The following is a 25,397-nucleotide window of genomic DNA, read 5'->3' as shown; positions in this document are numbered from 1 at the left end:
CCTTAGCTGCTGTGAGGTATTGCAATCCGTGGTTTCAACTGCTGACAGCTTGTTTGTTGAAGTAAGCTCTAATTCCTAGGTTGACCAAATATAATGTCCCAGCAAACCTTGCAATCTATGGTTGCTCTTTTTCTATCTTTCCACATTCCTCCCTTTTGTCCCTATAGGGACAATAACTTTTAGTCCAACTGAAGTTTACAGAGTCTCTCCATCTCCATGGTTTCTGCCTTCTCTGAGGCTTCTGGGGTTGTGGCTACCATCATGGTGGTTGCCCCCGCTGGTACGGCTGTAACCCCTAGTTGCGCACAGCAATATTTTATCAGGACAAATACCAAATATAGAGCAAAGATAATGACCAGGAATATGATCAGCCCTTGTACTATGGTTTGACCTATAGGCCCGAACCATCCGCCTGCCCAATCAAACATGCCCCAGGAACCTGTTTTTTTTAACTTTTCAACTTCCTTCCGGACGTGGTCCACTAAGTTACCTATTTCTTCAGAATTGTCAGGAATGTACGTGCAACACTTGGACCCTATTAGTGCACATGTTCCATCCTTTTCTGCCAGCAGATAGTCTCGAGCCATTCTATTTTGCAAAGCTACTGTTCTTATAGCCACCATCTCATCGTTTAATTTGCATATAGCTTCTGCAGTGTCGTTTGCTACCTCTTCTAATATTCTAGCCACTTTTCTTATTTCTCTTATGGCAAATGCTACTTCTAGAGGGGGAACAAGGATAGAAAAGAATCGTTGTGTTTCTGTAATGGCTCGTCTGGATCGATAATGCGGGTGATTTGCTAGAGAGAATAAGTGACGAATGTATGGTACCACATATGCCAGGTAACATGATCCTGTCCAGCCCCTTGGCAACCAGGGGTAGGCCTTGTGGCCACAAACAAAGTATGTTCCATTGTACAAGGTGGTTTTATCCACATCAAACCCTGCGGATACCAGGGAATAGTTGAAAGTACCTATCTGGTTGGCGTATGGGACATTCAATGTACAACCATAAAACTGAGAGGACGTATAAAGGGGAAACTCATCAGGAGTACCTATCACTGTAAAATTATATTCACACCGACTCGTGCCTACGAATATTCCCCCGGCCAAGTTCCTTACTAAACATATTGTCCCCGGCGGCCTTCCCATACCTGTGGCCCTGGTAAGGGTGAGGAAGGGAGGCTGTTGGGAGTGGTCATACCTCGGTTGGTACCACCCTTCAAAGGTATTCAGACAATATCCCTCCTTTTCCCAGGGCTCTGCAGATATGGGGTAAAATGATAAACTAGAGGATTCCATCATCTTCCCGTCGCCCAATGGTGGGTATACTACCAGATGCAACTCTTATCATCCTAGGGAATTGGCGTGTGCCGTTCTGGTAGATATACCATTCTACTACTTCTGACAGATGAAGTGGGATAGGTCTAAGAGGAATCCCTCCCTTACAGTGGAGAGAGGTTTGGGTACATATCCAACAACCTCCTTCTTTGTTGTTTTCCGTAGCGTATTTGTGGGACATATACAAGAAGGTGTTTACATGCAATTCGGGTATTACAGGTATTATAAGTGTCACAAGGAAACATAGTCCTAATATCCATTTCCCTTTACTGATGGGGTTGGTGATTCCTTTTCCTCGTGTCCTGGAGCTCTTTTGCAGTGTGAGGCGTGGATCCATGTTGGTCTCTCCTTTATCTTCAGGGCAGTATTGGTGGTCAACAGGGCCTGAAATGGACCTTCAAATCTTGGGTGAAGACTATTTTTCCTCTTGAACACCTTCACGTACACGAACTCGCCAGGCTCCAAACTATGGGATCTTCCTTCAGCAGGATCAATTTGGGCTTCCTTTACCTGGGAATGAAAGCTAGAAATACATTTTGTTAAAGCAATACATTTTGTTAAAACAATGCAATAGTTTAGCATATTTTCTTCCATTTTGTGGACATCCATTTGTTTAGCAGTAAACGGTGCAGAAAAAGGCAAACGTTGGGGATGTCCCATGACGATTTCATGTGGTGATAATCCTGTCGTTCTATTTGTTGCTGATCACATTACCATTACTGCCAAAGGTAACAGTTCGACCCATTTGAGTCCAGTCTCATCACATAACTTTGCTAGTTTATTCTTCAACATTCCGTTGTATCTCTCCACCAATCCAGCTGACTGTGGGTGATAACTGAATTGGAAATATTGGTCGATTTGTAACGCTCGACACACTTCTTTCACAACTGTCCCAGTAAAATGTGACCCATTGTCACTTGAGTGTTGTACAGGTATGTCAAATCGTGGCACAATTTCTTTTAACAAATGCTTAGCGACAGTAGTTGCGTCATTCTTTTTACATGGAAAAGCTTCAACCCATTTAGAAAACACATCTATAATTACTAATACATACTTAAATCCCATGCATGGGGATAATTCAATAAAATCCATTTGCAAATTTACAAAAGGTCCTGTTGGATTTGGGTGGGAGGCAGCCTGTTTTCTGTTTTTCCCGGATTCATGGTTTGGCAGATAACACATTTTTCACTAATTTGTTTTGCAATTGCAGAAATACCTGGCGCATACCATGTTTTTAAAATATAGTCTGCCATCGCCCCTTTGCCCGCATGTGTGAAAGTATGAACACAGCGGGCAATCCATGGGAGCAAAGCTCTGGGTGCCACCATGCGGCCGTCATGGTGAACCCATACTCCCTCAGGTGTTTTATCGCATTGATTCTGTGCCCAGGTTAACACCTCCTCAGCAGTGGCCTGTGACTGAAAGGCCAATACATCATTAATTGTGGGCGGCGTATCAATGGGTTTTGTACGTTGAAGCACGTAGGCTGACACCTGAAGTCCTGTGTCTGACATGGCGGCATTTCGAGCAGCCCTATCAGCTCCATCATTGCCTAACGCAATGTCGTCTCGGTGGCCCGTGTGTGCTTGACACTTAATTACTGCAATTCTTTGTGGACATTGTAAGGCACATAAGGGGTTTTTTACTTGCTCGGCATTCTTAATCGTTGAGCCCGCAGAGGTTAAATAGTCCCTGAGTTTCCAAATCTGTCCATAATCATGAGCAATTCCGAATGCATATCGTGAGTCCGTATAGATATTAATGACCCATTGTGTTGCCAGTATACATACATGTGTGAGGGCAAATAACTCCGCCTGCTGTGCTGAAAACGTATTTGGTAGGGCTGCCGCTTCCACAGTGGAATGGCATGAGGTAACGGCGTAACCAGCGCGGCACTGGCCATGTTCATTTCTTAGAGCTGATCCGTCGACAAAATAGACTCATTCTGGATTGTTGAAGGGTGTCTCGCTTAGGTCGATGCGTGGCTTGGTGACCAACTGAGTCACAGTCCCGCAGCAATGAGGGGTGCCATCCTCAGCAGTTGGAAGAAGCGTGCTTGGGTTAAGGGTCGTGCAATGTTTAATCGTTAAGCTGGCATTTGATAGTAGCTCTACCTCATATTTAGTTGTGCGGGCTGATGTGAGATGTTGAGTGGCGCATTTAGTGAGTAGTATCTCAACGGAGTGTGGAACGTGCAAGACGGTGTGGTGATTTAAAGTGATCGTTTGAGCCTGCTGAACAGCATAGTAAGCTGCAGGAAGGCATCTCGGCAAACCTCGTGCTACTGGGTCCAATTGTGTACTAAAATACGCGATGGGCCGCTGTCTGTCCCCGTGTATCTGAGTAAGAACGGACTGAGCAAAGCCTGACTTATGGTGGACGAATAGATTAAAGGGTTTTGCATAATCTGGAAGTCCCAAAGCGGCGTGGTAATAAGAGACTGTTTAAGGGATGTGAAAGCACGGGTGTTGGGTAGTAAAATTTGCTTGAGGCCTGGTGGAAACCTGAATTTGTGTATTACTATTACCGCGACCTCCACTTTGTTGTGGGGGCCAATTCTGCTGGAACTGTTGGGTTCCTTGCGACGGACAATTTCTTGCCCAATGTCCCGTTTGTCTGCAGTTATAGCAGTTCCCACTATAATTCTGCCCTTGCCCTGGACGGTTCATATTACCCCTATTTCTCCGGCCAAATCCTCTCCTTTTTCCACGCCCTCTCCCTCTGCTTTGTTGAAAATATTGAGGATATTGTTGTGGGTTTAGTGGGTATTGAGTTGGTTGCTGGAAGTCTATTACGGGCTCCGTGGGTTGTTCCATGAGTATACATGTTTTGCCTTTACTTTCCCTATTTCTTTCCTGTAAATCCTTAAGAGTGGATACTAACTGCGGGAGGGTCTTTTGGCGCCACCCGAGGCATACTAACTTCAGTGGGTCTCTAAGTTCTGGTCGTAGACCATTTACTACCGCACTGACCATTGGTGCTTGGTATTGTTCTTTAGTCATTCCTGAACATTGATCCATGATTTCCCCCATTCTTTCTACATAGTTCTCCACATCCTCATCCTTTTTCTGTGTTGTCTCCATAATACTTGGCTCATGGCACAGGACTATGGTACGTAATTCATCCAGCGCCATGTCCAACTGTATTCTGGGGTCTGGGAGACTGCCTATCATGGTCCTTAATTCGGATGGAGTCCAGGGCTGGTGAACCGCCACTGGGTTTCCACCCTGAGGATCTAGGAAGTATCGGAGAGAATACATTCCATGTAGGTCAGGGTTAAGTGTCATGGCTTGTATTAGTGACGAGTCAGTTCCTGCAGCCCCTGCTCTCTCTGTTGTCTGTCTTGTTCTGCTAACTGTGCCACTCTCACCACTTCCTGCTGTCTTGCTATATCCTGCAATTGAACTTGTCTCTGTGCTGTTTGGAGTCTAGTATTGTCAGCTGGCGATCCCCCTGAGGCTTCCTGGGGGGGCGCCACTGCCTCACCACCGCCTCCTCCTCCTCCTGGTTGAGGTTGTTGGTCTGTTGGCTGATTATTAACGGGACCATGAACGGGCAGGGGTAGACTATCTAGCTGGGGGTCGCCTACTTGGCCCTGATTATTATTAGCATTTGGGTTTGGTGGTGGGCTTTGTACTGGCAGACATGGCGGTGGTGCATAAGAGTTATCTAATTCTTGTTGCAGTTCTTCCTCGTCCTCCTGTGTCCACTGAGGGGCACTTGGTCTGTGTCCCTCAGTCTGCCTAACTACCATTTGTTTATGGCTTTCTACATCCCCTTTACCCTCTTCAACTTTCTGTTTCTTTTTCTTTTTTACCTCCTTCATTACTAGCTTCTATGCTTCTTTCGCATCATCTTTCGGCTTCTCGTTTCCGATCGTTGAAAGCTGACCAATTTATTTTCTTTTTACCCCTTCTACCTGGGTCTGTATCCACAAGGCATTCCTCAAGACACGTTATTCTCTCTAAATTAAATGAACCATCAGGTGGAAATAGCCTGTTTCCATCCTTAGTCCATTTTACCCATTCTTTTAGGTGGTCAATTGAAGACTGACCACAATTCTGGAGCATGAAAAAGGCTGGTGTGCCCTTTGGTGGTGGTTTGCCTGCTCCGGCACCCATATTTAACTGGTTGAGATATCACAGTTCTCTGTATCACAGTCCTCTCGCTCCAACCGAGTACCCTATGCCCAATTCACCTGGCCGTCACGTGACCCATTTGGGTTCTTAATTCGGCCTCAGTCTGGGTGTTTGAGATATTGTTGGACACGAGTCACTCGCTGCTGATCAACCGATCACTGTTTTGTCTCAACTAATTTATACGTTTCTGAAACACAACCTCCCCTGTTGATTTCCCTGTTATGTCTTCCTAAGAGCTCATAGACAATTGACGCAGGGGGATGGGAACCAATGCAGGGAGACAGAGGGAAACAAAAAGGAGACAAAAGCAAAAGACAGAAAGGAGATGAGGAAAAGTGGAGGGCAGAGAAACCCAAGGCAAAGAACAAAAAGGGCCACTGTACAGCAAAATTCTAAAAGGACAAAGGGTGTTAATAAAACAAGCCCGAAGGCTTTGTGTCTTAATGCAAGGAGTATCCGCAATAAGGTGGATGAATTAATTGTGCAAATAGATGTTAACAAATATGATGTGATTGGGATTATGGAGACGTGGCTCCAGGATGATCAGGGCTGGGAACTCAACATTCAGGGGTATTCAACATTCAGGAAGGATAGAATAAAAGGAAAAGGAGGTGGGGTAGCATTGCTGGTTAAAGAGGAGATTAATGCAATAGTTAGGAAAGACATTAGCTTGGATGATGTGGAATCTATATGGGTAGAGCTGCAGAACACCAAAGGGCAAAAAACGTTAGTAGGAGTTGTGTACAGACCTCCAAACAGTAATAGGGATGTTGGGGAGGGCATCAAACAGGAAATTAGGGGTGCATGCAATAAAGGTGTAGCAGTTATAATGGGTGACTTTAATATGCACATAGATTGGGCTAGCCAAACTGGAAGCAATACGGTGGAGGAGGATTTCCTGGAGTGCATAAGGGATGGTTTTCTAGACCAATATGTTGAGGAACCAACTAGGGGGGAGGCCATCATAGACTGGGTGTTGTGTAATGAGAGAGGATTAATTAGCAATCTCATTGTGCGAGGCCCCTTGGGGAAGAGTGACCATAATATGGTGGAATTCTGCATTAGGATGGAGAATGAAACAGTAATTTCAGAGACCATGGTCCAGAACTTAAAGAAGGGTAACTTTGAAGGTATGAGGCGTGAATTGGCTAGGATAGATTGGCGAATGATACTTAGGGGGTTGACTGTGGATGGGCAATGGCAGACATTTAGAGACCGCATGGATGAATTACAACAATTGTACATTCCTGTCTGGCGTAAAAATAAAAAAGGGAAGGTGGCTCAACCGTGGCTATCTAGGGAAATCAGGGATAGTATTAAAGCCAAGGAAGTGGCATACAAATTGGCCAGAAATAGCAGCGAACCTGGGGACTGGGAGAAATTTAGAACTCAGCAGAGGAGGACAAAGGGTTTGATTAGGGCAGGGAAAATGGAGTACGAGAAGAAGCTTGCAGGGAACATTAAGGCGGATTGCAAAAGTTTCTATAGGTATGTAAAGAGAAAAAGGTTGGTGAAGACAAACGTAGGTCCCCTGCAGTCAGAATCAGGGGAAGTCATAACGGGGAACAAAGAAATGGCAGACCAATTGAACAAGTACTTTGGTTCGGTATTCACTAAGGAGGATACAAACAACCTTCCGGATATAAAAGGGGTCAGAGGGTCTAGTAAGGAGGGGGAACTGAGGGAAATCTTTATTAGTCGGGAAATTGTGTTGGGGAAATTGATGGGATTGAAGGCCGATAAATCCCCAGGGCCTGATGGACTGCATCCTAGAGTACTTAAGGAGGTGGCCTTGGAAATAGCGGATGCATTGACAGTCATTTTCCAACATTCCATTGACTCTGGATCAGTTCCTATGGAGTGGAGGGTAGCCAATGTAACCCCACTTTTTAAAAAAGGAGGGAGAGAGAAAACAGGGAATTATAGACCGGTCAGCCTGACCTCAGTAGTGGGTAAAATGATGGAATCAATTATTAAGGATGTCATAGCAGTGCATCTGGAAAATGGTGACATGATAGGTCCAAGTCAGCATGGATTTGTGAAAGGGAAATCATGCTTGACAAATCTTCTGGAATTTTTTGAGGATGTTTCCAGTAAAGTGGACAAAGGAGAACCAGTTGATGTGGTATATTTGGACTTTCAGAAGGTTTTCGACAAGGTCCCACACAAGAGATTAATGTGCAAAGTTAAAGCACATGGGATTGGGGGTAGTGTGCTGACGTGGATTGAGAACTGGTTGTCAGACAGGAAGCAAAGAGTAGGAGTAAACGGGTACTTTTCAGAATGGCAGGCAGTGACTAGTGGAGTGCCGCAAGGTTCTGTGCTGGGGCCCCAGCTGTTTACATTGTACATTAATGATTTAGACGAGGGGATTAAATGCAGTGTCTCCAAATTTGCGGATGATACTAAGTTGGGTGGCAGTGTGAGCTGCGAGGAGGATGCTATTAGGCTGCAGAGTGACTTGGATAGGTTAGGTGAGTGGGCAAATGCATGGCAGATGAAGTATAATGTGGATAAATGTGAGGTTATCCACTTTGGTGGTAAAAACAGAGAGACAGACTATTATCTGAATGGTGACAGATTAGGAAAAGGGAAGGTGCAACGAGACCTGGGTGTCATGGTACATCAGTCATTGAAGGTTAGCATGCAGGTACAGCAGGCGGTTAAGAAAGCAAATGGCATGTTGGCCTTCATAGCGAGGGGATTTGAATACAGGGGCAGGGAGGTGTTGCTACAGTTGTACAGGGCCTTGGTGAGGCCACACCTGGAGTATTGTGTACAGTTTTGGTCTCCTAACTTGAGGAAGGACATTCTTGCTATTGAGGGAGTGCAGCGAAGGTTCACCAGACTGATTCCCGGGATGGCGGGACTGACCTATCAAGAAAGATTGGATCAACTGGGCTTGTATTCACTGGAGTTCAGAAGAATGAGAGGGGACCTCATAGAAACGTTTAAAATTCTGACGGGTTTAGACAGGTTAGATGCAGAAAGAATGTTCCCAATGTTGGGGAAGTCCAGAACCAGGGGTCACAGTCTGAGGATAAGGGGTAAGCCATTTAGGACCGAGATGAGGAGAAACTTCTTCACCCAGAGAGTGGTGAACCTGTGGAATTCTCTACCACAGAAAGTAGTTGAGGCCAATTCACTAAATATATTCAAAAGGGAGTTAGATGAAGTCCTTACTACTCGGGGGATCAAGGGTTATGGCGAGAAAGCAGGAAGGGGGTACTGAAGTTTCATGTTCAGCCATGAACTCATTGAATGGCGGTGCAGGCTAGAAGGGCTGAATGGCCTGCTCCTGCACCTATTTTCTATGTTTCTATGTTTCTATAACAATATTATGAAGACAATAAAAAACGCAAAAACCCAAAGGGGTGCACAGATCATAATCCTTATGCTTTAACTAAACAAATAATCAATTCTCAGTCTGCGTTGTACGCTCCTTCAGACTGAGTCCTTAACTTATTCTAAATTACCCCATCAAACAAAGGTCCTCATCTTATCACACAAGGATGACTTATCCTATCACTAATTTCAATGATCCTATCACACAAGGATCGCGTCCCATCTTATTTCTCCCTATCACACAAGGGTATTTGTTTCTACCACACAAGAAACAGGGACCTTTTAATGACGTCTTTTCTTACCTTCCCCCCTTTACAATCTGCCGGCCCGCTTCAGGGCTGAATTTTTTTGCTTTTCGGAATCTGCCTCCTCTTACTGTCAAGCTGAAAGAGGAAGTGATTACAAACATGTAACTCAATCCTGAAAGGAGTCTTACGATCGCAGCACTTCTGCCGAGACAAACAGACTACACTCGCGCTCTCTCCAAGGAAGGGCTCCTTTAGTAACATAAATGTCACCAATAACTGGCCAGTTAGAGTCCTTCCCTAGAGAGTCACCGTGTTCTTGTCCGTTTACTCACCGGCACGTAGTTTGCGATCTCGGTGGAACCTCCAAGGAATTCTGTCGAAGACACCGATTCAAGATAAGACTCTTAACACAAGCAGACCATCAGATTGTTAGTTTATTGTTGCTTGTATACAAGGGGAGAGTGCCCTAGACAGGGTACCAACTCCGGTAATACACTGAAATTGGAACATATTTATACACCCAAGTAAACAACTCCTATCATATGTGATGGTTCCTCTTTTTTTTGTAATAGTGCAGAGTCTAGCAGTTAATTTAATTACCTCATCAGTGTTATCCAATGGATACTTGTCTTAGCTACCCTTTCCTTATTTTGGGATAACCTTTCCTTGCCCCCTGTACACACTGTCTGTTTTTTTTGGTTATCACATCCTATTTGTGATTATAATTAGACAGAGAAGACAGATGACCTTAGCTGCTGTGAGGTATTGCAACCCGTGGTTTCAACTGCTGACAGCTTGTTTGCTGAAGTAAGCTCTAATTCCTAGGTTGACCAAATATAATGTCCCAGCAAGCCTTGCAATCTATGGTTGTTCTTTTTCTATCTTTCCACATTGGTGACTATGAGGGAGAGGCATGACACTATATAACGATGAGGGTGAGTGTCAGTGGATAGATGGGGATGTGAGGAAGTGCATAGGCAGAGAGGGATGGGTGCAACTGCAGGGTAAGTGGCTGTGAGGAGTAACGTGTTGCAGTAGGCTCGAAAAGGCAGAGTGAGGGGGGTTTGAATGATACGCACATCAGAATGTTGGTGAACGTGTCATTGCTCTCACCTTTCCTGTCCTGGTTATGTCATTAAGCCACTTCCTGCATTGAATTCAGAAGCGTGGCACTACGCTCATGCTGCTGACCTCTTCTGCCACCTCCAACCACGCCATCTTGTTTTCCCCAGCAGGATTCTCCCAACCATTGGTAAGGAAGAGTATTTTCCTCCCAGTCCTCACAGCCCCCAGCAGCACAGCCAAGAAGACATCCGTGAAGCAGGATGCACCCTTGGACCATTTCACTTCCATTTTTGACCTTACTCTTCTCTTCCCAACTTCAGCTGCTTCAACTTACATGTTTGGATTGTCGCTTTAAATACTGAAGTTGAGATCGTGTCATGTGGGTCATCTTTGGATAGAAATCCAGAAATAAAATGCTGAAGAAGTAGCTGCATTAAAAAGCCACTGACAGATGCGCTTAACATATTTCTGGGTTTCACATGCTCTTCGGGTCCCCCACTCCCAGAGTGTCTGTACATTGAAAACCATTCCAGAGATGATAGATTCCAGTAACCTCCCCACAAATGATGCTGAACTGACAGTTCTGTAGTTACCTGGTTTCTCCCTCCCTTCTTAAATAATGGAGTGACATTTACAATTTCCCAATTCATAGGCACAATTCCTAAATCTGGAGAGCTTTGGAAAATTATGACTAATGCATCTGCAATTTCCTCACCTATCTTTTTTTGTATTCTGGGATGAGAGCCTTCCTGTCCTAGAGATTTGTTTATCGTAAGAACTATTATTTTCTCTACATACTAAATCCACTAAGTTCCTTCCCTTGATTTATATTTAGCTTCTCTCCTGTACTGCTGGTATTTTGTGCTCTTCCTCTACTGTGAAAACGGATGCAAAGCATTGCTTTACCAAGTCTCTTAATATCCATCATAGTCTCGCCTGCATCTGTCTTTAATGGGCCCACATTCGCATTTACCAATCCCTTTCTCTTTATATATTTATAAAAGCTTTTGTTAACTTTGATAACCCTTGCAAGTTTTTTTTCTTACTCACTTTCTGCACCTCATTACTTTGTTGTATCTCTTTGTTGCTTTTTATAACTTTCACAGTCTGATGGATTTCCACTTTTCCTTGCATTTTTTTAGCTTGCTACTGTCTCTTCATTTGTTGCTCATGATTATTTAACTACAAAAGTGGAGCCTTTGCCTTTTATCTTTTGTATCTTACTTACTTCATTGAATACTTCCCACTGTTATTTTGTAGGTTTACTCATTAACAGTTCAGGCCTGCATGACATTATAAAATCTGCCCCATAGAGTTAACTATATATTCCATGATTCTCACTGAGTTTCCACCATGTATTGTGGAGGTCCTGAGAATCAATGTATATTAATAAATTTACAAAATTCAACTAAACACAGAATTTATATTTCATATAATCTAGATTAAAGATTTGCTTTGCCAACTGGAACAAAGAACGGAACAGTATTTGAAGTTTTATGACTGGAAAAGAAGTACTGTGGAAAAAATACAAAAAGTTTTGTTGAACAAAGAGTAAGTACCTATTGAAAGAGATACCATTTTCTAAATTTTCATTCAGCTGGAGGAATATTGGCAAATTGAGGTAGATGCATAAAGAACCAATTATTTTTTCCTTTTGTTTCTCTCTCTGTTTATGCTGAAGAACATTGAAACGTAGGAGCAAAACTGTCTTTTAGCCCATATGGCTTGATTCATCCTTTAAAGGTAAATTTTCCATGGACTAAAAATCAGGCGTGCTGTGTAATGGGCACAGGATCTTTACTCCAGTGTTCCAGTGAGCGTTCTTAGTGTGTGCTCTCCATGTGTGCTGCTTTGTACCGGGAGCCCCAAAAGTGGAAAATTACTCCTCGTTCCAGCTTTAAGAAATTATTTTGCTTATTTATTTCTACCTTATACCGTTAGCCCCGAACATCCTGGCATAAGTGTCCTCCTGGAATCTTTGCCACTACAGACCCATCCTTTATTCTTAATTTCAAAACCAACCCCATATTTAAAAATCTTATCAATGTTTTAATTGTACCTCAGGTCAATGGGATTACTTTTATCCTCTGCCAGTGAAAACCATGAACAAGTCTTGAAAAACACATTAGGAAAACTGAAGATAGCAAGAGATCAGCTTATTTCAAACACGGTAGGTATGGAAGATGATGTAGGCAACAAATATGGTTTGCAGAAACTACTATTTACTTCAACAATATGCCTGATAATCTGTCAATATTGTAGATTGAACCCTCACTGAAAGAAGCAGCAGAAAAAGCTATGGAAGAATGGAACAATAATAAATCATTCATCATCACAATCGGTATATTCAACCCATATTTTAATGGCAGACATCCTGCGTACAAGGTATGTAACAGTTGGTGTTTCAGTTAATAACTTATGACCTATATGTTTATGAATATAACAATAGCTCTTTCATACTGGGGAACCTTCATAATTGCAATTATTATTGCTAGTAATAACCATTTAAATGAAATTGAGGTTCTTGAATGAGTGGTGACCCAGATTATATCAATGCGATTAAAGCATTTTTCCAGCATGAAAATCTGATAAAATGTGATCTGAAGACGGATTTTCCTGCATCTAGCACTCAAATATCATCTGAAAAACAAGTGTTCCGCACAGAAAAAATGGGTGCTCATGTTTCACTTCTGTCCAGCACCTGTATAGCATTACCCACAAAAAGCTGTATGGCTGGTGGTTGCACATGAAGAGGGCACAGCAATGTGAATTACATACAAATGAATGTCAGGTGGCAGGGTGCAGATCAGAGGCAGACTTCCTTTATAAAAAAACAGGTACTGCTACTTGCTGAGCTGCTATGTAGGTGCTATTTCCAGTCTTGGGCAGGGAGGTTGGCTTCTTCTCACCCCACCTTCCTGCAGATTCTCAAGCAAGAAAACTCCCAGCTTAGAACCGCTGAGGATTCCTTTAAATATTGCTGGAAATGGCCATCTCCTGACTTGTACCCTCCATGGTTCATGGGTGGGAGTAGGAAGTGCCGGTCGTCAGGTGAGCAGAGACTGAAAAATGATCTTGAGCCAGGTGGTCTCATTAATAAATGGAAATCGGAACAAATGACATAGTTACACCTCTACACCATTTTCATCTCTGGCAAAGCTGTAGAAAGTTTTGGGAGACATTTTGCTTACATCAGATAATGACCTTTTGAAATTTAGATTATTTCAACGTGCTTGTTGTTGCTGCTGGGCCTTCTGAACTCTTAAGGGCCTTCTGGCAATTCACTTATTTCTTCATGAGGGTCTTTTTTGGAATTCCACTCTGGCAAAAGGAGGAGGAGAAGAGGAGCAGGAGAAAGGAGAAAACAACTGCAGTCGCAGGGAGGCCAATTAAAAAGAGCAGCAGAGCCCAGCGGGACATAAAGGGAGTGGTAGATCGGGGCCCAAACACCAACCCAGCTGAAGACAAGAAGTAGAAATAACCAAATTCAAAGTGAAGGGAAGTGATTAGTTGGCGAGTTTTTTTCTCTTTTCTGGGGCATTGGTTTGAATTAAAAGCTGGGACTATAAACAAAACCCAAAAACGTAATTAATTAAATATATTCGGATGGCAGGGCAGGAAATGTGTTTCTGCTGTGACATGTGGGAGCTGGTTGACCCCATTGAGGTCCACAGTGACCACATCTGCAGCAAGTGTCTGCAGCTCGAGGAACTTGGGCTCCGTGTTGATGAGCTGGAGTCTGAGCTGCAGACACTACGACACATCAGGGAGGGGGTGAGTTACCTGGGCGCTGCATAGCAGGAGCTAGTCACACCAATTAGATTAATTCATTCAAATTTGGTCCGTGGTTAGGTGCAGGAGGGTGTGACTCCAAGTAAGGAAGATATAGGGATCCAGGATGTAATGGTGTAGGAGCCTCAGCCCTTGCTCTTGACCAGCAGGTTCGAGGCTCTTGCTCCCTGTGTGGACGAGAGCAGGGACTGTAGGGAGGATGAGCAAACTGACCACAGCACTGTGGTACAGGGGGTCATTCACGTGGGGGGAATAAAAATAAATTTTGTAGTGGTAGGGGACAGTATCAATAGGGGGCTAGATTCTGTTCTCTGCAGCCGAGAGCATGAGTCCCGAAGGCTGTGTTGCCTGCCCGATGCCAGGGTTAAGGACATCTCCTCTGGGCTCGAGAGGAACATGGGGCTCAATTTTGGCCAGGAGTTTCTCCGTTTTTTTTGGAGCAACTTGATTTTTCTGGAGTATCTTAAAAATCCCCATTTTGCACATTCAATTTGCGCCAGTGTAAGTGAGTTAGTTAGGATTTTTTTAGTTTAGTTTTTTTTGCTCAAAAGAGGGCGTTACCAGCCAACTATGCCAGTTTTGGCCATTTAGGCCACTTTGGCCAGCTAATAGTTACTCCAAATCTACTTAGGCCAGCGTATGTGGCCACTTCAGAAAACATAGAAACATAGACATAGAAAATAGGTGCAGGAGTAGGCCATTCAGCCCTTCGAGCCTGCACCGCCATTCAATAAGATCATGGCTGATCATTCCGTCAGTACCCCTTTCCTGCTTTCTCTCCATACCCCTTGATCCGCTTAACCGTAAGAGCCATATCCTCTTGAATATATCCAATGAACTGGCATCAACAACTCTCTGCGGCAGGGAATTCCACAGGTTAACAACTCTTTAAGTAAAGAAGTTTCTCCTCATCTCAGTCCTAAATGGCCTACCCCTTATCCTAAGACTATGTCCCCTGGTTCTGGACTTCTCTAACATTGGGAACATTCTTCCCGCATCTAACCTGTCCAGTCCCATCAGAATCTGATATGTTTCTATGAGATCCCCTCTCATCCTTCTAAACTCCAGTGAATAAAGGCCCAGTTGATCCAGTCTCTCCTCATATTCCAGTCTCTTCTCATATTCCAGCCATCCCTGGAATCAGTCTGGTGAACCTTCGCTGCACTCCCTCAATATCAAGAACGTCCTTTCTCAGACTAGGAGTCCAAAACTGAACATAATATTCCAGGTGAGGCCTCACTAAGGCCCTGTACAACTGAAGTAAGACCTCCCTGCTTCTATATTCAAATCCCCTAGCTATGAAGGCCAACATACCATTTGCCTTCTTTACCGCCTGCTGTACCTGCATGCCAACTTTCAGTGATTGATGAACCATGACACCCAGGTCTCGTTGTACCTCCCCTTTTCCTAGTCTGCTGCCATTCAGATAATCTGCCTTCGTGTTTTTGCCCCCAAAATGGATAACCACACATTTATCCACATTATACTACATCTGCCATGCATTTGCCCACTCACCTGTCACCCTGAAGCCTCTTAGCATCCTCCTCACAGCTCACACCGCCACCCAGTTTAGTGTCATCTGCAAACTTGGAGATATTACACTCTATCCCTTCATCCAAATCGTTAATGTATATTGTAAAGAGCAGGGGTCCCAGCACTGAGCCCTGCGGCACTCCACTGGTCACTGCCTACCATTCTAAAAAGGACCGTTTATCCCAACTCTCTGCTTCCTGTCTGCCAACCAGTTCCCTATCCACGTCAGTATATTACCCCCAATACCATGTGCTTAGATTTTGCACAACAATCTCTTGTGCGGGACCTTGTCAAAAGCCTTCTGAAAGTCCAAATACACCACATCCACCGGTTCTCCCTTGTCCACTCTGCTAGTTACATCCTCAAAAAATTCCAGAAGATTCGTCAAGCATGATTTCCACTTCATAAATCCATGCTGACTTGGTTTGATCCTGTCACCGCTTTCCAAATGCGCTGCTATTTCATCCTTCATGATCGAATCCAACATTTTCCCCACTACTGATGTCAAGCTAACCGGTCTATAATTATCCGTTTTCTCTCTCCCTCCTTTTTTAAAAAGTGGTGTTACATTAGCTACCCTCCAGTCCATAGGAACTGATCCAGAGTCGATAGACTGTTGGAAAATGATCACCAATGCATCCACTATTTCTAGGGCCACTTCCTTGAGCACTCTGGGATGCAGACTATCAGGCCCCGGGGATTTATCGGCCTTCAATCACATCAATTTCCCTAACACAATTTCCCGCCTAATAAGGATATCCTTCAGTTCTTCCTTCTCACTAGACCCACTGTCCCCTAGTACCTTCGGACGGTTATTTATATCTTCTTTTCCTTGAAGACAGAACCGAAGTATTTGTTCAATAGGTCTGCCATTTCTTTGTTCCCCATTATAAATTCACCTGAATCCGACTGCAAGGGACCTACATTTGTCTTTACTAATCTTTTTCTCTTCACATATTTATAGAAGCTTTTGCAGTCAGTTTTTATATTCCCTGCAAGCTTCCTCTCGTACTCTATTTTCCCCCTCTTAATTAAACCCTTAGTCCTCCTCTGTTGAATTCTAAACATCTCCCACTCCTCAGGTTTGTTGCCTTTTCTAGCCAATTTATATGCCTCTTCCTTGGCTTTAACACTATCCTTAATTTCCTTTGTTAGCCATGGTTGAGCCACCTTCCCAGTTTTAATTTTACTCCAGACAGGGATGTACATTTGCTGAAGTTCATCCATGTGATCTTTAAATGTTTGCCATTGCTTATCCACCGTCAATCCTTTAAACATAGAAAACATAGAAAATAGGTGCAGGAGTAGGCCATTCGGCCCTTCTAGCCTGCACCGCCATTCAATGAGTTCATGGCTGAACATTCAACTTCAGTACCCCATTCCTGCTTTCTCGCCACACCCCTTGATCCCCCTAGTAGTAAGGACCTCATCTAACTCCTTTTTGAATATATTTAGTGAATTGGCCTCAACAACTTTCTGTGGTAGAGAATTCCACAGGTTCACCACTCTCTGGGTGAAGAAGTTCTTCCGCATCTCGGTCCTAAATGGCTTACCCCTTATCCTTAGACTGTGACCTCTGGTTCTGGACTTCCCCAACATTGGGAACATTCTTCCTGCATCTAACCTGTCTAACCCCGTCAGAATTTTAAATGTTTCTATGAGGTCCCCTCTCATTCTTCTGAACTCCAGTGAATACAAGCCCAGTTGATCCAGTCTTTCTTGATAGGTCAGTCCCGCCATCCCGGGAATCAGTCTGGTGAACCTTCGCTACACTCCCTCAATAGCAAGAATGTCCTTCCTCAGGTTAGGAGACCAAAACTGTACACAATACTCCAGGTGTGGCCTCACCAATGCCCTGTACAACTGTAGCAACACCTCCCTGCCCCTGTACTCAAATCCCCTTGATATGAAGGCCAACATGCCATTTGCTTTCTTAACCGCCTGCTGCACCTGTATGCCAACCTTCAATGACTGATGTACCATGACACCCAGGTCTCTTTGCACCTCCCCTTTTCCTAATCTGTCACCATTCAGATAATAGTCTGTCTCTCTGTTTTTACCACCAAAGTGGATAACCTCACATTTATCCACATTATACTTCATCTGCCATGCATTTGCCCACTCACCTAACCTATCCAAGTCGCTCTGCAGCCTCACAGCATCCTCCTCGCAGCTCACACTGCCACCCAACTTAGTGTCATCCGCAAATTTGGAGATACTACATTTAATCCCCTCATCTAAATCATTAATGTACAGTGTAAACAGCTGGGGCCCCAGCACAGAACCTTGCGGTACCCCACTAGTCACTGCCTGCCATTCTGAAAAGTACCCATTTACTCCTACTCTTTGCTTCCTGTCTGACAACCAGTTCTCAATCCATGTCAGCACACTACCCCCAATCCCATGTGCTCTAACTTTGCACATCAATCTCTTGTGTGGGACCTTGTCGAACGCCTTCTGAAAGTCCAAATATACCACATCAACTGGTTCTCCCTTGTCCACTCTACTGGAAACATCCTCAAAAATTCCAGAAGATTTGTCAAGCATGATTTCCCTTTCACAAATCCATGCTGACTTGGACCTATCATGTCACCTCTTTCCAAATGCACTAAGTATCATTTGCCAGTCTATTCTAGCCAATTAACGCCTCATACAGCCGAAGTTACCTTTCCTTAAGTTCAGAACCCTAGTTTCCGAATTAACTTTGCCACTCTCCATCTTAATAAGGAATTCTACCATATTATGGTCACTTTTCCCCAAGGGGCCTCGCACAACAAGATTGCTAATTAGTCCCTTCTCATTACACAATACCCAGTCTAAGATGGCCAGCTCCCTGGTTGGTTCCTCTACATATTGTTCGAGAAAACCATCCCTAATACACTCCAGGATATCGTCCTCCACCGCATTGCTTCCAGTTAGGTTAGCCCAATCAATGTGTAGATTAAAGTCGTCCATGATTACTGCTGTACCTTTATTGCACACATCCCTTATTTCATGTTTGATGCTGTCCCCAACCTCTACTACTATTTGGTGGCCTATACACAACTCCCACTAGCGTTTTCTGCTCTTTGGAATTCCGCAGCTCCACCCATACCGATTCCACATCATCCAGGCTAATGTCCTTCCTTACAATTGCATTGATTTCATCTTTAACCAGCAACGCCACCCCTCCTCCTTTTCCTTTCTGTCTATCCTTCCTAAATGCTCAATACCCCTGGATATTGAGTTCCCAGCCTTGGTCCCCTGGAGCCATGTCTCCGTGATGCCAATCACATCGTATCCGTTAACTGCTATCTACGCAGTTAATTCATCCACCTTATTCCTAATACTCCTCGCATTGAGGCACAGAGCCTTCATGCTTGTTTTTTTTTAAACACACTTTGCCCCTTTAGAATTTTGCTGTAATGTGGCCCTTTTTGTTTTTTGCCTTGGGTTTCTCTGCCCTCCACTTTTACTATTCTCCTTTCTATATTTTGCTTCTGACTCCATTTTATTTCCCTCTGTCTCCCTGCATAGGTTCCCATCCCCCTGCCATATTAGTTTAACTCCTCCCCAACAGCACTAGAAAACACTCCCCCTAGGACATTGGTTCCGATCCTGCACAGGTGCAGACCGTCCGTTTTGTACTGATCCCACCTCCCCCAGAACCGGTTCCAATGTCCCAGGAATTTGAATCCCTCCCTTCTGCACCACTCCTCAAGCCACGTATTCATCTGAGCTATCCTGTGATTCCTACTCTGACTAGCACGTGGCACTGGTAGCAATCCTGAGATTACTACTTTTGAAGTCCTACTTTTTAATTTAGCTCCTAGCTCCCTAATTTGCATCGTATGACCTCATCCCGTGTTTTACCTATGTCATTGGTACCTGTATGCACCACGACAACTGGTTGTTCGCCCTCCCTTTTCAGAATGTCCTGCACCCGCTCCGAGACATCCTTGACCCTTGCACCAGGGAGGCAACATACCATCCTGGAGTCTCGGTTGCGGCCGCAGAAACGCCTATCTATTCCCCTTACAATTGAATCCCCTATCACTATTGCTCTCCCACTCTTTTTCCTGCCCTCCTGTGCAGCAGAGCCAGCCATGGTGCCATGAATTTGGCTGCTCCCCCCCTAATGAGTCATCCCCCTCAACAGTACTCAAAGCAGTGTATCTGTTTTGCAGGGGGATGACCGCAGGGGATCCCTGCACTACCTTCCTTGCACTGCTCTTCCTGTTGGTCTTCCATTCCCTATCTGGCTGTGTACCCTTGACCTGCGGTCAGACCAACTCACTAAACGTGTTATTCACGTCATTCTCAACACAAGCAGCTACGATTCCTTTTAAAAATGGCCGATTGCTAAATTTCGACGCTACTGCGCATGCGCGGACATCACGACACAACTCCAATGCGTACATGCAGACGGCCCGGCACTGTTTTCAGCGCAGGATGCTGGCTCCGCCCCCAACTCGACTGGCCACGCTGTGCGACGACCGAGGAGAGGCCAGACAGCAGCCAAAATGGGAAGAGATTTTTTTCGGCGCACTTATCAACGGAGAAAAGCGGCGCATCTCTGGTAAGTGCACCGAAAAAAGGGGTGGGCCAAAATTGAGCTGTTGGAGTGGGAGGGGGAAGATCCAGTTGTCGTGGTCCACATTGGTAGAACAAAGAAAGAGGTTCTGCTGAGGAATTATTAGCAGCTAGGGACCAAATTAAAAAGCAGAACCACAAAGGTAATAATCTCTGGATTACTACCTGAGCCACAAGCAAATTTGCATAGGGTAAGTAAGATCAGAGAGTTAAACACGTGGCTCAAAGACTGGTGTGGGAGAAGTGAGTTTTGGTCGTTGGACACTGACACCAGTACTGGGGTAAGAGGGAGCTGTTCCATTCGGACAGGCTCCACTTAGACCGTGCTGGGACTAAGGTCCTGGAGAATCAAATAACTAGGGCTGTAGAGGGGGCTTTAAACTAATTAGTGGGGAAAAGGGTTCAGGTGACGGAAAATTTAAAAAGTCAAAGAATAAGGGGAAGTCAATAGAGCAGGGTAGCACTGGGGGAAAAGAAAAGCAGAGCGTGACAGGAAGGACAGAATGTACAAATATAATGGTGAATCAGAAATTGGGGTCAAAGCAGGAAAAAATGGTAAAAAAAAACTTAAAAGCTCTTTATCTGAATGCATGCAGCATTCATTCAAAATAGATGCATTGATGGCACAAATAGATACAAATGGGTATGATCTGATAGCCATTACAGAGACATGGTTGCAAGGTGACCAAGGCTGGAAACTAAATATTCAGGATATTTCACAATTCAGAAGGACAGAAAGGAAAAGGAGGTGGGTAGCTCTGTTAATAAAGGATGAGATCAGTGCAGTAGTGAGAAACGATATTGACTCAGAAGATCAAGATGTTGAATCAGTTTGGGTGGAGATAAGAAATAATAAGGGGAAAAAGTCATTAGTGGGCATAGTATATAGGCTTCCTAACAGTAGCTATACTGTTTGACAGAGTATAAATCAAGAAATAATGGAGGCTTGTAAAAAGGAATGGCAATAATCATGGGCGATTTTAACCTTCATATTGATTGGACAAAGCAAATTGGCCAGAGTAGCCGTGAGGAGGAGTTCATAGAGTGTATCCAGGATAGTTTCCTTAAGCAGTACGTTGCGGAACCAACCAGGAAGCAGGCTATCTTAGATCTGATACTGTGTAATGAGACAGGATTAATAAACAACTCCTAGTAAAGGATCCTCTAGGAATGAGTGACCATAACATGGTTGAATTTCAAGTTCAGTTGGAGGCTGAGAAAGTTGGATCTCAAACCAGTGTCCTAAGCTTAAATAAGTGAGACTGCAAAGGTATGAGGGCAGAGTTAGCTAAACTGGATGAGGGGAAATAGATTAAAGTATGGGACAGTTGATGAACAGTGGCAGATATTTAAGGAGATATTTCATAACTCGCAACAAAAATAGATCCCAATGAGAAGGAAAGGACTGTAAGATAAGGGATACCCATCCATGGCTAACTAAGGAAATAAGGGATGGTATCAAATTGAAAACAAGAGCATACAAAGTGGCCAAGACTGGTGGGAGGCCAGAGGATTGGGAAACTTTTAAAAGCCAGCAAAGAACGACTAAAAAAATTATAAAGGGAGGGAAGATAGATCATGAAATTAAACTAGCACGAAATATAAAAACAGATCGTAAGAGTTTCTACAGGTACATAAAAATGAAAAGAGTGGCTAAGGTAAATGTTGGTCCCATAGAGGATGAGACTGGGGAAGTAATAATGGGAAATAGGGAAATGGCAGAGACTTTGAACAAAATCAGTCTTCACAGTAGAAAACACTAAAAACATCCCAATTGTGGATACTCAAGGGGTTATAGGGAGGGAGGAAATTAATACAATCATTATCATTAAAGAAGTAATACTCGGTAAAATAATGGGACTAAAGGCGGACAAGTACCCTGGACCTGATGGCTTGCATCCTAGGGTCCTAAAAGAAGTAGCTGCAGAGATAGTGGTTGCATCAGTTGTAATCGAACCAAAATTCCCTGAATTCTGGGGAGGTCCCAGTGGATTGGAAAACCGTAAATGCAACGCCTCTATTTAAAAAAGGAGGCAGACAGAAAGCAGGAAACTATAGACCAGTTAGCCTAACATCTGTCGTTGGGAAAATGCTGGAGTCCATTATGAAGGAAGCAGTAGCAGGACATTTGGAAAAGCATAATTCAATCAAGCAGAATCAGCATGGTTTTATGAAAGGGAAATCAGGTTTGACAAATTTGTTGCAGTTCTTTGAGGATGTATCGAGCAGAGTGGATAAAGGGAAACCAGTAGATGTGATGTAATTGGATTTCCAGAAGGCATTCGATAAGGTGCCACATAAAAGGTTACTACACAAGATAAAAGTTCATGGGGTTGAGATAATATATCGCATGGATAGAGGATTGGCTAACTAACAGAAAACAGAGAGTCGGGATAAACGGGTCATTTTCTGGTTGGCAATCAGTAACTAGTGGGGTGCCGCAGGGATCAGTGGTGGGGCCTCAATTATTTACAATCTATATTAATAACTTGGATGAAGGGACTGAGTGTAATGTAGCCAAGTTTGCTGATGATACAAAAATGGGTGGGAAAGCAAATTGTGAGGAAAACACAAAAAATTTGCAAAGCGATATAGACAGGCTAAGTGAGTGGACAAAAATTTGGCAGATAGAATATAATGGGGAAAGTGTGAGGTTATCCACTTTGGCAGAAAAAATAGAAAAGCAAATTATAATTTAAATGGAGAAAAATTGCAAAGTGCTGCAGTGCAGAGGGACCTGGGGGTCCTTGTGTATGAAACACAAAAAGTTAATATGCAGGTACAGTAAGTAAGGTAATCAGGAAGGCAAATGGAGTGTTGGCCTTTATTGCAAGGCGGATAGAGTAATAAAGCAAAGAAGTCCTGCTACAACTGTACTGGGTACTGGTGAGACCACACCTGGAGTACTGCGTACAGTTTTGGTCTCCTTATTTAGGGAAGGATATACTAGCAATGGCGGCTGTTTAGAGAGGTTTCACTGGGTTAATTCAGAGATGAGGGGGTTTACTTATGAAGATAGGTTGAGTAAGTTGGGCCTATACTCATTGGAGTTCAGAAGCATGAGAGGTGATCTTATTGAAACTTATAAGATAATGAGGGGGCTTGACAAGATGGATGCAGAGAGGATATTTCCACTCGTAGGGGAACCTAAAACTAGGGGACAAAGTCTCAGAATAAGGGTCACCCATTTAAAACCGAGATGAGGAGGAATTTCTTCTCTCAGAGTGTTGTAAATCTGTAGAATTCTCTGCCCCAGAGAGCTGTGAAAGCTGGGTCATTGAATATATTTAAGGCGGAGATAGACATATTTTTTGAGCAATAAGGGAATAAAGGGTTATGGGGAGCGGGCAGGAAAGTGGAGCTGAGTCCATGATCAGATCAGCCATGATCTTATTAAATGTCAGAGCAGGCTCGAGGGGTCAAATGGCCTACTTGTGCTCCTATTTCTTATGTTCTTACGTTCTAAGCTTGTTGCAGTCCTTACCCTCCCAACGGAGTGAATAGGTCCAATGCAACCTACCTCCTGTTCTGTGAGGAGCAGTGCATAAGGAGGCTTCACTTCTCTAGGTACCTTATTCGCCTCTGGCTCTTTCTAGGCTGTCGCAGGGGATATTAGAAACATCAGTCAGTCTGCTGTGCATGCTTGCATTGACGAGGTGACTGATGACTTGTTTGTTGGAGCAAAAAGTTTTATCCCCTTCCCTCTGAACAGCCAGAAGCAGAACGATAATGATGTGGGGTTTGCACAGATATCACAAATCCCTCAAGTCCAGGATCTCACATAGTGACTGAACACATTGCCCTGCAACCTCATTCAGACAAGCTCACTACCTTCATAAATCACAAGTGCTTCCACTGACACTGACAAAATACTGAAAGAAGGAAAGGGCAAACAGTTGCCTGCAGCTCTTCAGGAGCAGCTCATTGAAGAGCGGTTCAATGCCACAATCCTTGCTCTACTCCATAAATAGTCTTGTCCAACTTCTCTCCCAGTCAAGAAAGTCATAGGGAGGTTCGAGGCCATGGAATGATTTAATGTCAAGGACAATCATTTTACCTATAAGGTTTTTGAGAGACTGGGAGCAGTGCAGATCAGCAAGTATATGGGAAATAGGTGAGCAGGACTTGGTGTGGGATAGAATATGAACAGAAGAGACTTAGATGAGCTGTAGTTTATGGAGGGTGGAAGATGGGAGGGCATTCAGGCAAACTATGTAGTATTCAATTGTGGAAGTGATGTAAGCATGTATGTAGGTTTCAATGGAAGACGGGCTGAGGTAGGGGAAGAGGTGGCCGATGCTATGAAGATGATTTTCGTGATGGAAAGTGTTAAGTCTTGAATAAAGAGTCAGACTAGATACTGCAAGCTCAAAGTAAGTGTGACCGTAGTCCTTTATTACAGTTCTCAGACTGCCTCCTTAAATACAGGTGCTCCCAAGGGATTGTGGGATCTCTTGGGACTCCAGGGGATAAGTCCTCTGGTGGTTAGACATGGTATTTACAGGTTTACATACATAACAACACTCCCCCCCCCCCCCCCCCACAAAGTCAAAAACTATTTACAGTGTGAGTCGATCTGGGGCCTTCCTTTTCCTGGTTGATCGTCTCGGTGCAAATGCTGGTGTTGGTGAGTCGTTTGTTGGGCCTTCGCTGGGCTGCTGTGCAGCCGGCCATGCTGGGCTGCTGGGGGTGGTTGGTCTATTGTGGGTTGCTCTGGATAGTCTGTAAATCTGAGTTTGGTTTAGTCCAAGTGTTTTCTGCAGGTGAGTCCATTTGCGAATTTGACCACAAACACCCTACTCCCCTCTTTGGCCAAAACAGTGCCAGCAATCCACTTGGGACCTTGTCCATAGTTCAACACAAATACAGGATCATTTACTTCAATTTCACGTGACACATTTGCGCGATCATGATATGTATTCTTTTGAAGCCGCCTGTTCTCTACCTGTTCGTGTAGATCAGGGTGGACTAACGAGAGCCTTGTCTTAAGTGTCCTTTTCATGAGCAGTTCAGTGGAAGGGACCCCGGTGAGCGAGTGTGGTCTTGTGCGGTAATTAAGCAGGACTCGGGATAAGCGAGTCTGTAATGAGCCTTCAGTTACCCTTTTCGAGTTCTGCTTGATTGTTTGGACTGCTCGTTCTGCCTGACCATTGGACACTGGCTTAAATGGGGCAGATGTGACACGTTTGATCCCATTGCGGTTCATGAACTCCTTAAATTCAGCACTGGTAAAACACGGCCCATTGTCACTTACAAGAACATCAGGCAAACATGGCCCGTAGGCTTTCAATGGTGGCAGTGGACGTGCTTGCCGACATTATTCTCACATTCAATCCATTTGGAGTACGCATCTACAACCACTA

At 44.1% G+C, this 25,397-nt stretch overlaps 1 protein-coding gene across 6 annotated transcripts in view; it reads left to right on the top strand.

Annotated features, from left to right (window-relative positions):
• The window catches only part of LOC139252375 (uncharacterized), a 336,279-nt gene that overhangs the window by 241,909 nt on the left and 68,973 nt on the right, over window positions 1–25,397 (top strand). For all 6 annotated transcript variants that reach the window (XM_070873361.1, XM_070873357.1, XM_070873359.1 and 3 more), the window contains 3 exons: window positions 11,579–11,688; window positions 12,202–12,307; window positions 12,400–12,522. In XM_070873361.1, the coding sequence (XP_070729462.1) occupies window positions 11,579–11,688; window positions 12,202–12,307; window positions 12,400–12,522 (339 nt within the window). The remainder of the gene's footprint in view (window positions 1–11,578; window positions 11,689–12,201; window positions 12,308–12,399; window positions 12,523–25,397) is intronic.

The sequence above is a fragment of the Pristiophorus japonicus genome, unplaced genomic scaffold, assembly GCF_044704955.1.
Source record: "Pristiophorus japonicus isolate sPriJap1 unplaced genomic scaffold, sPriJap1.hap1 HAP1_SCAFFOLD_461, whole genome shotgun sequence".
Taxonomy (NCBI): domain Eukaryota; kingdom Metazoa; phylum Chordata; class Chondrichthyes; family Pristiophoridae; genus Pristiophorus; species Pristiophorus japonicus.
The sequence above is the reverse complement of the archived record's forward strand: the minus strand, read 5'-3'. Positions and strand labels throughout refer to the sequence as shown.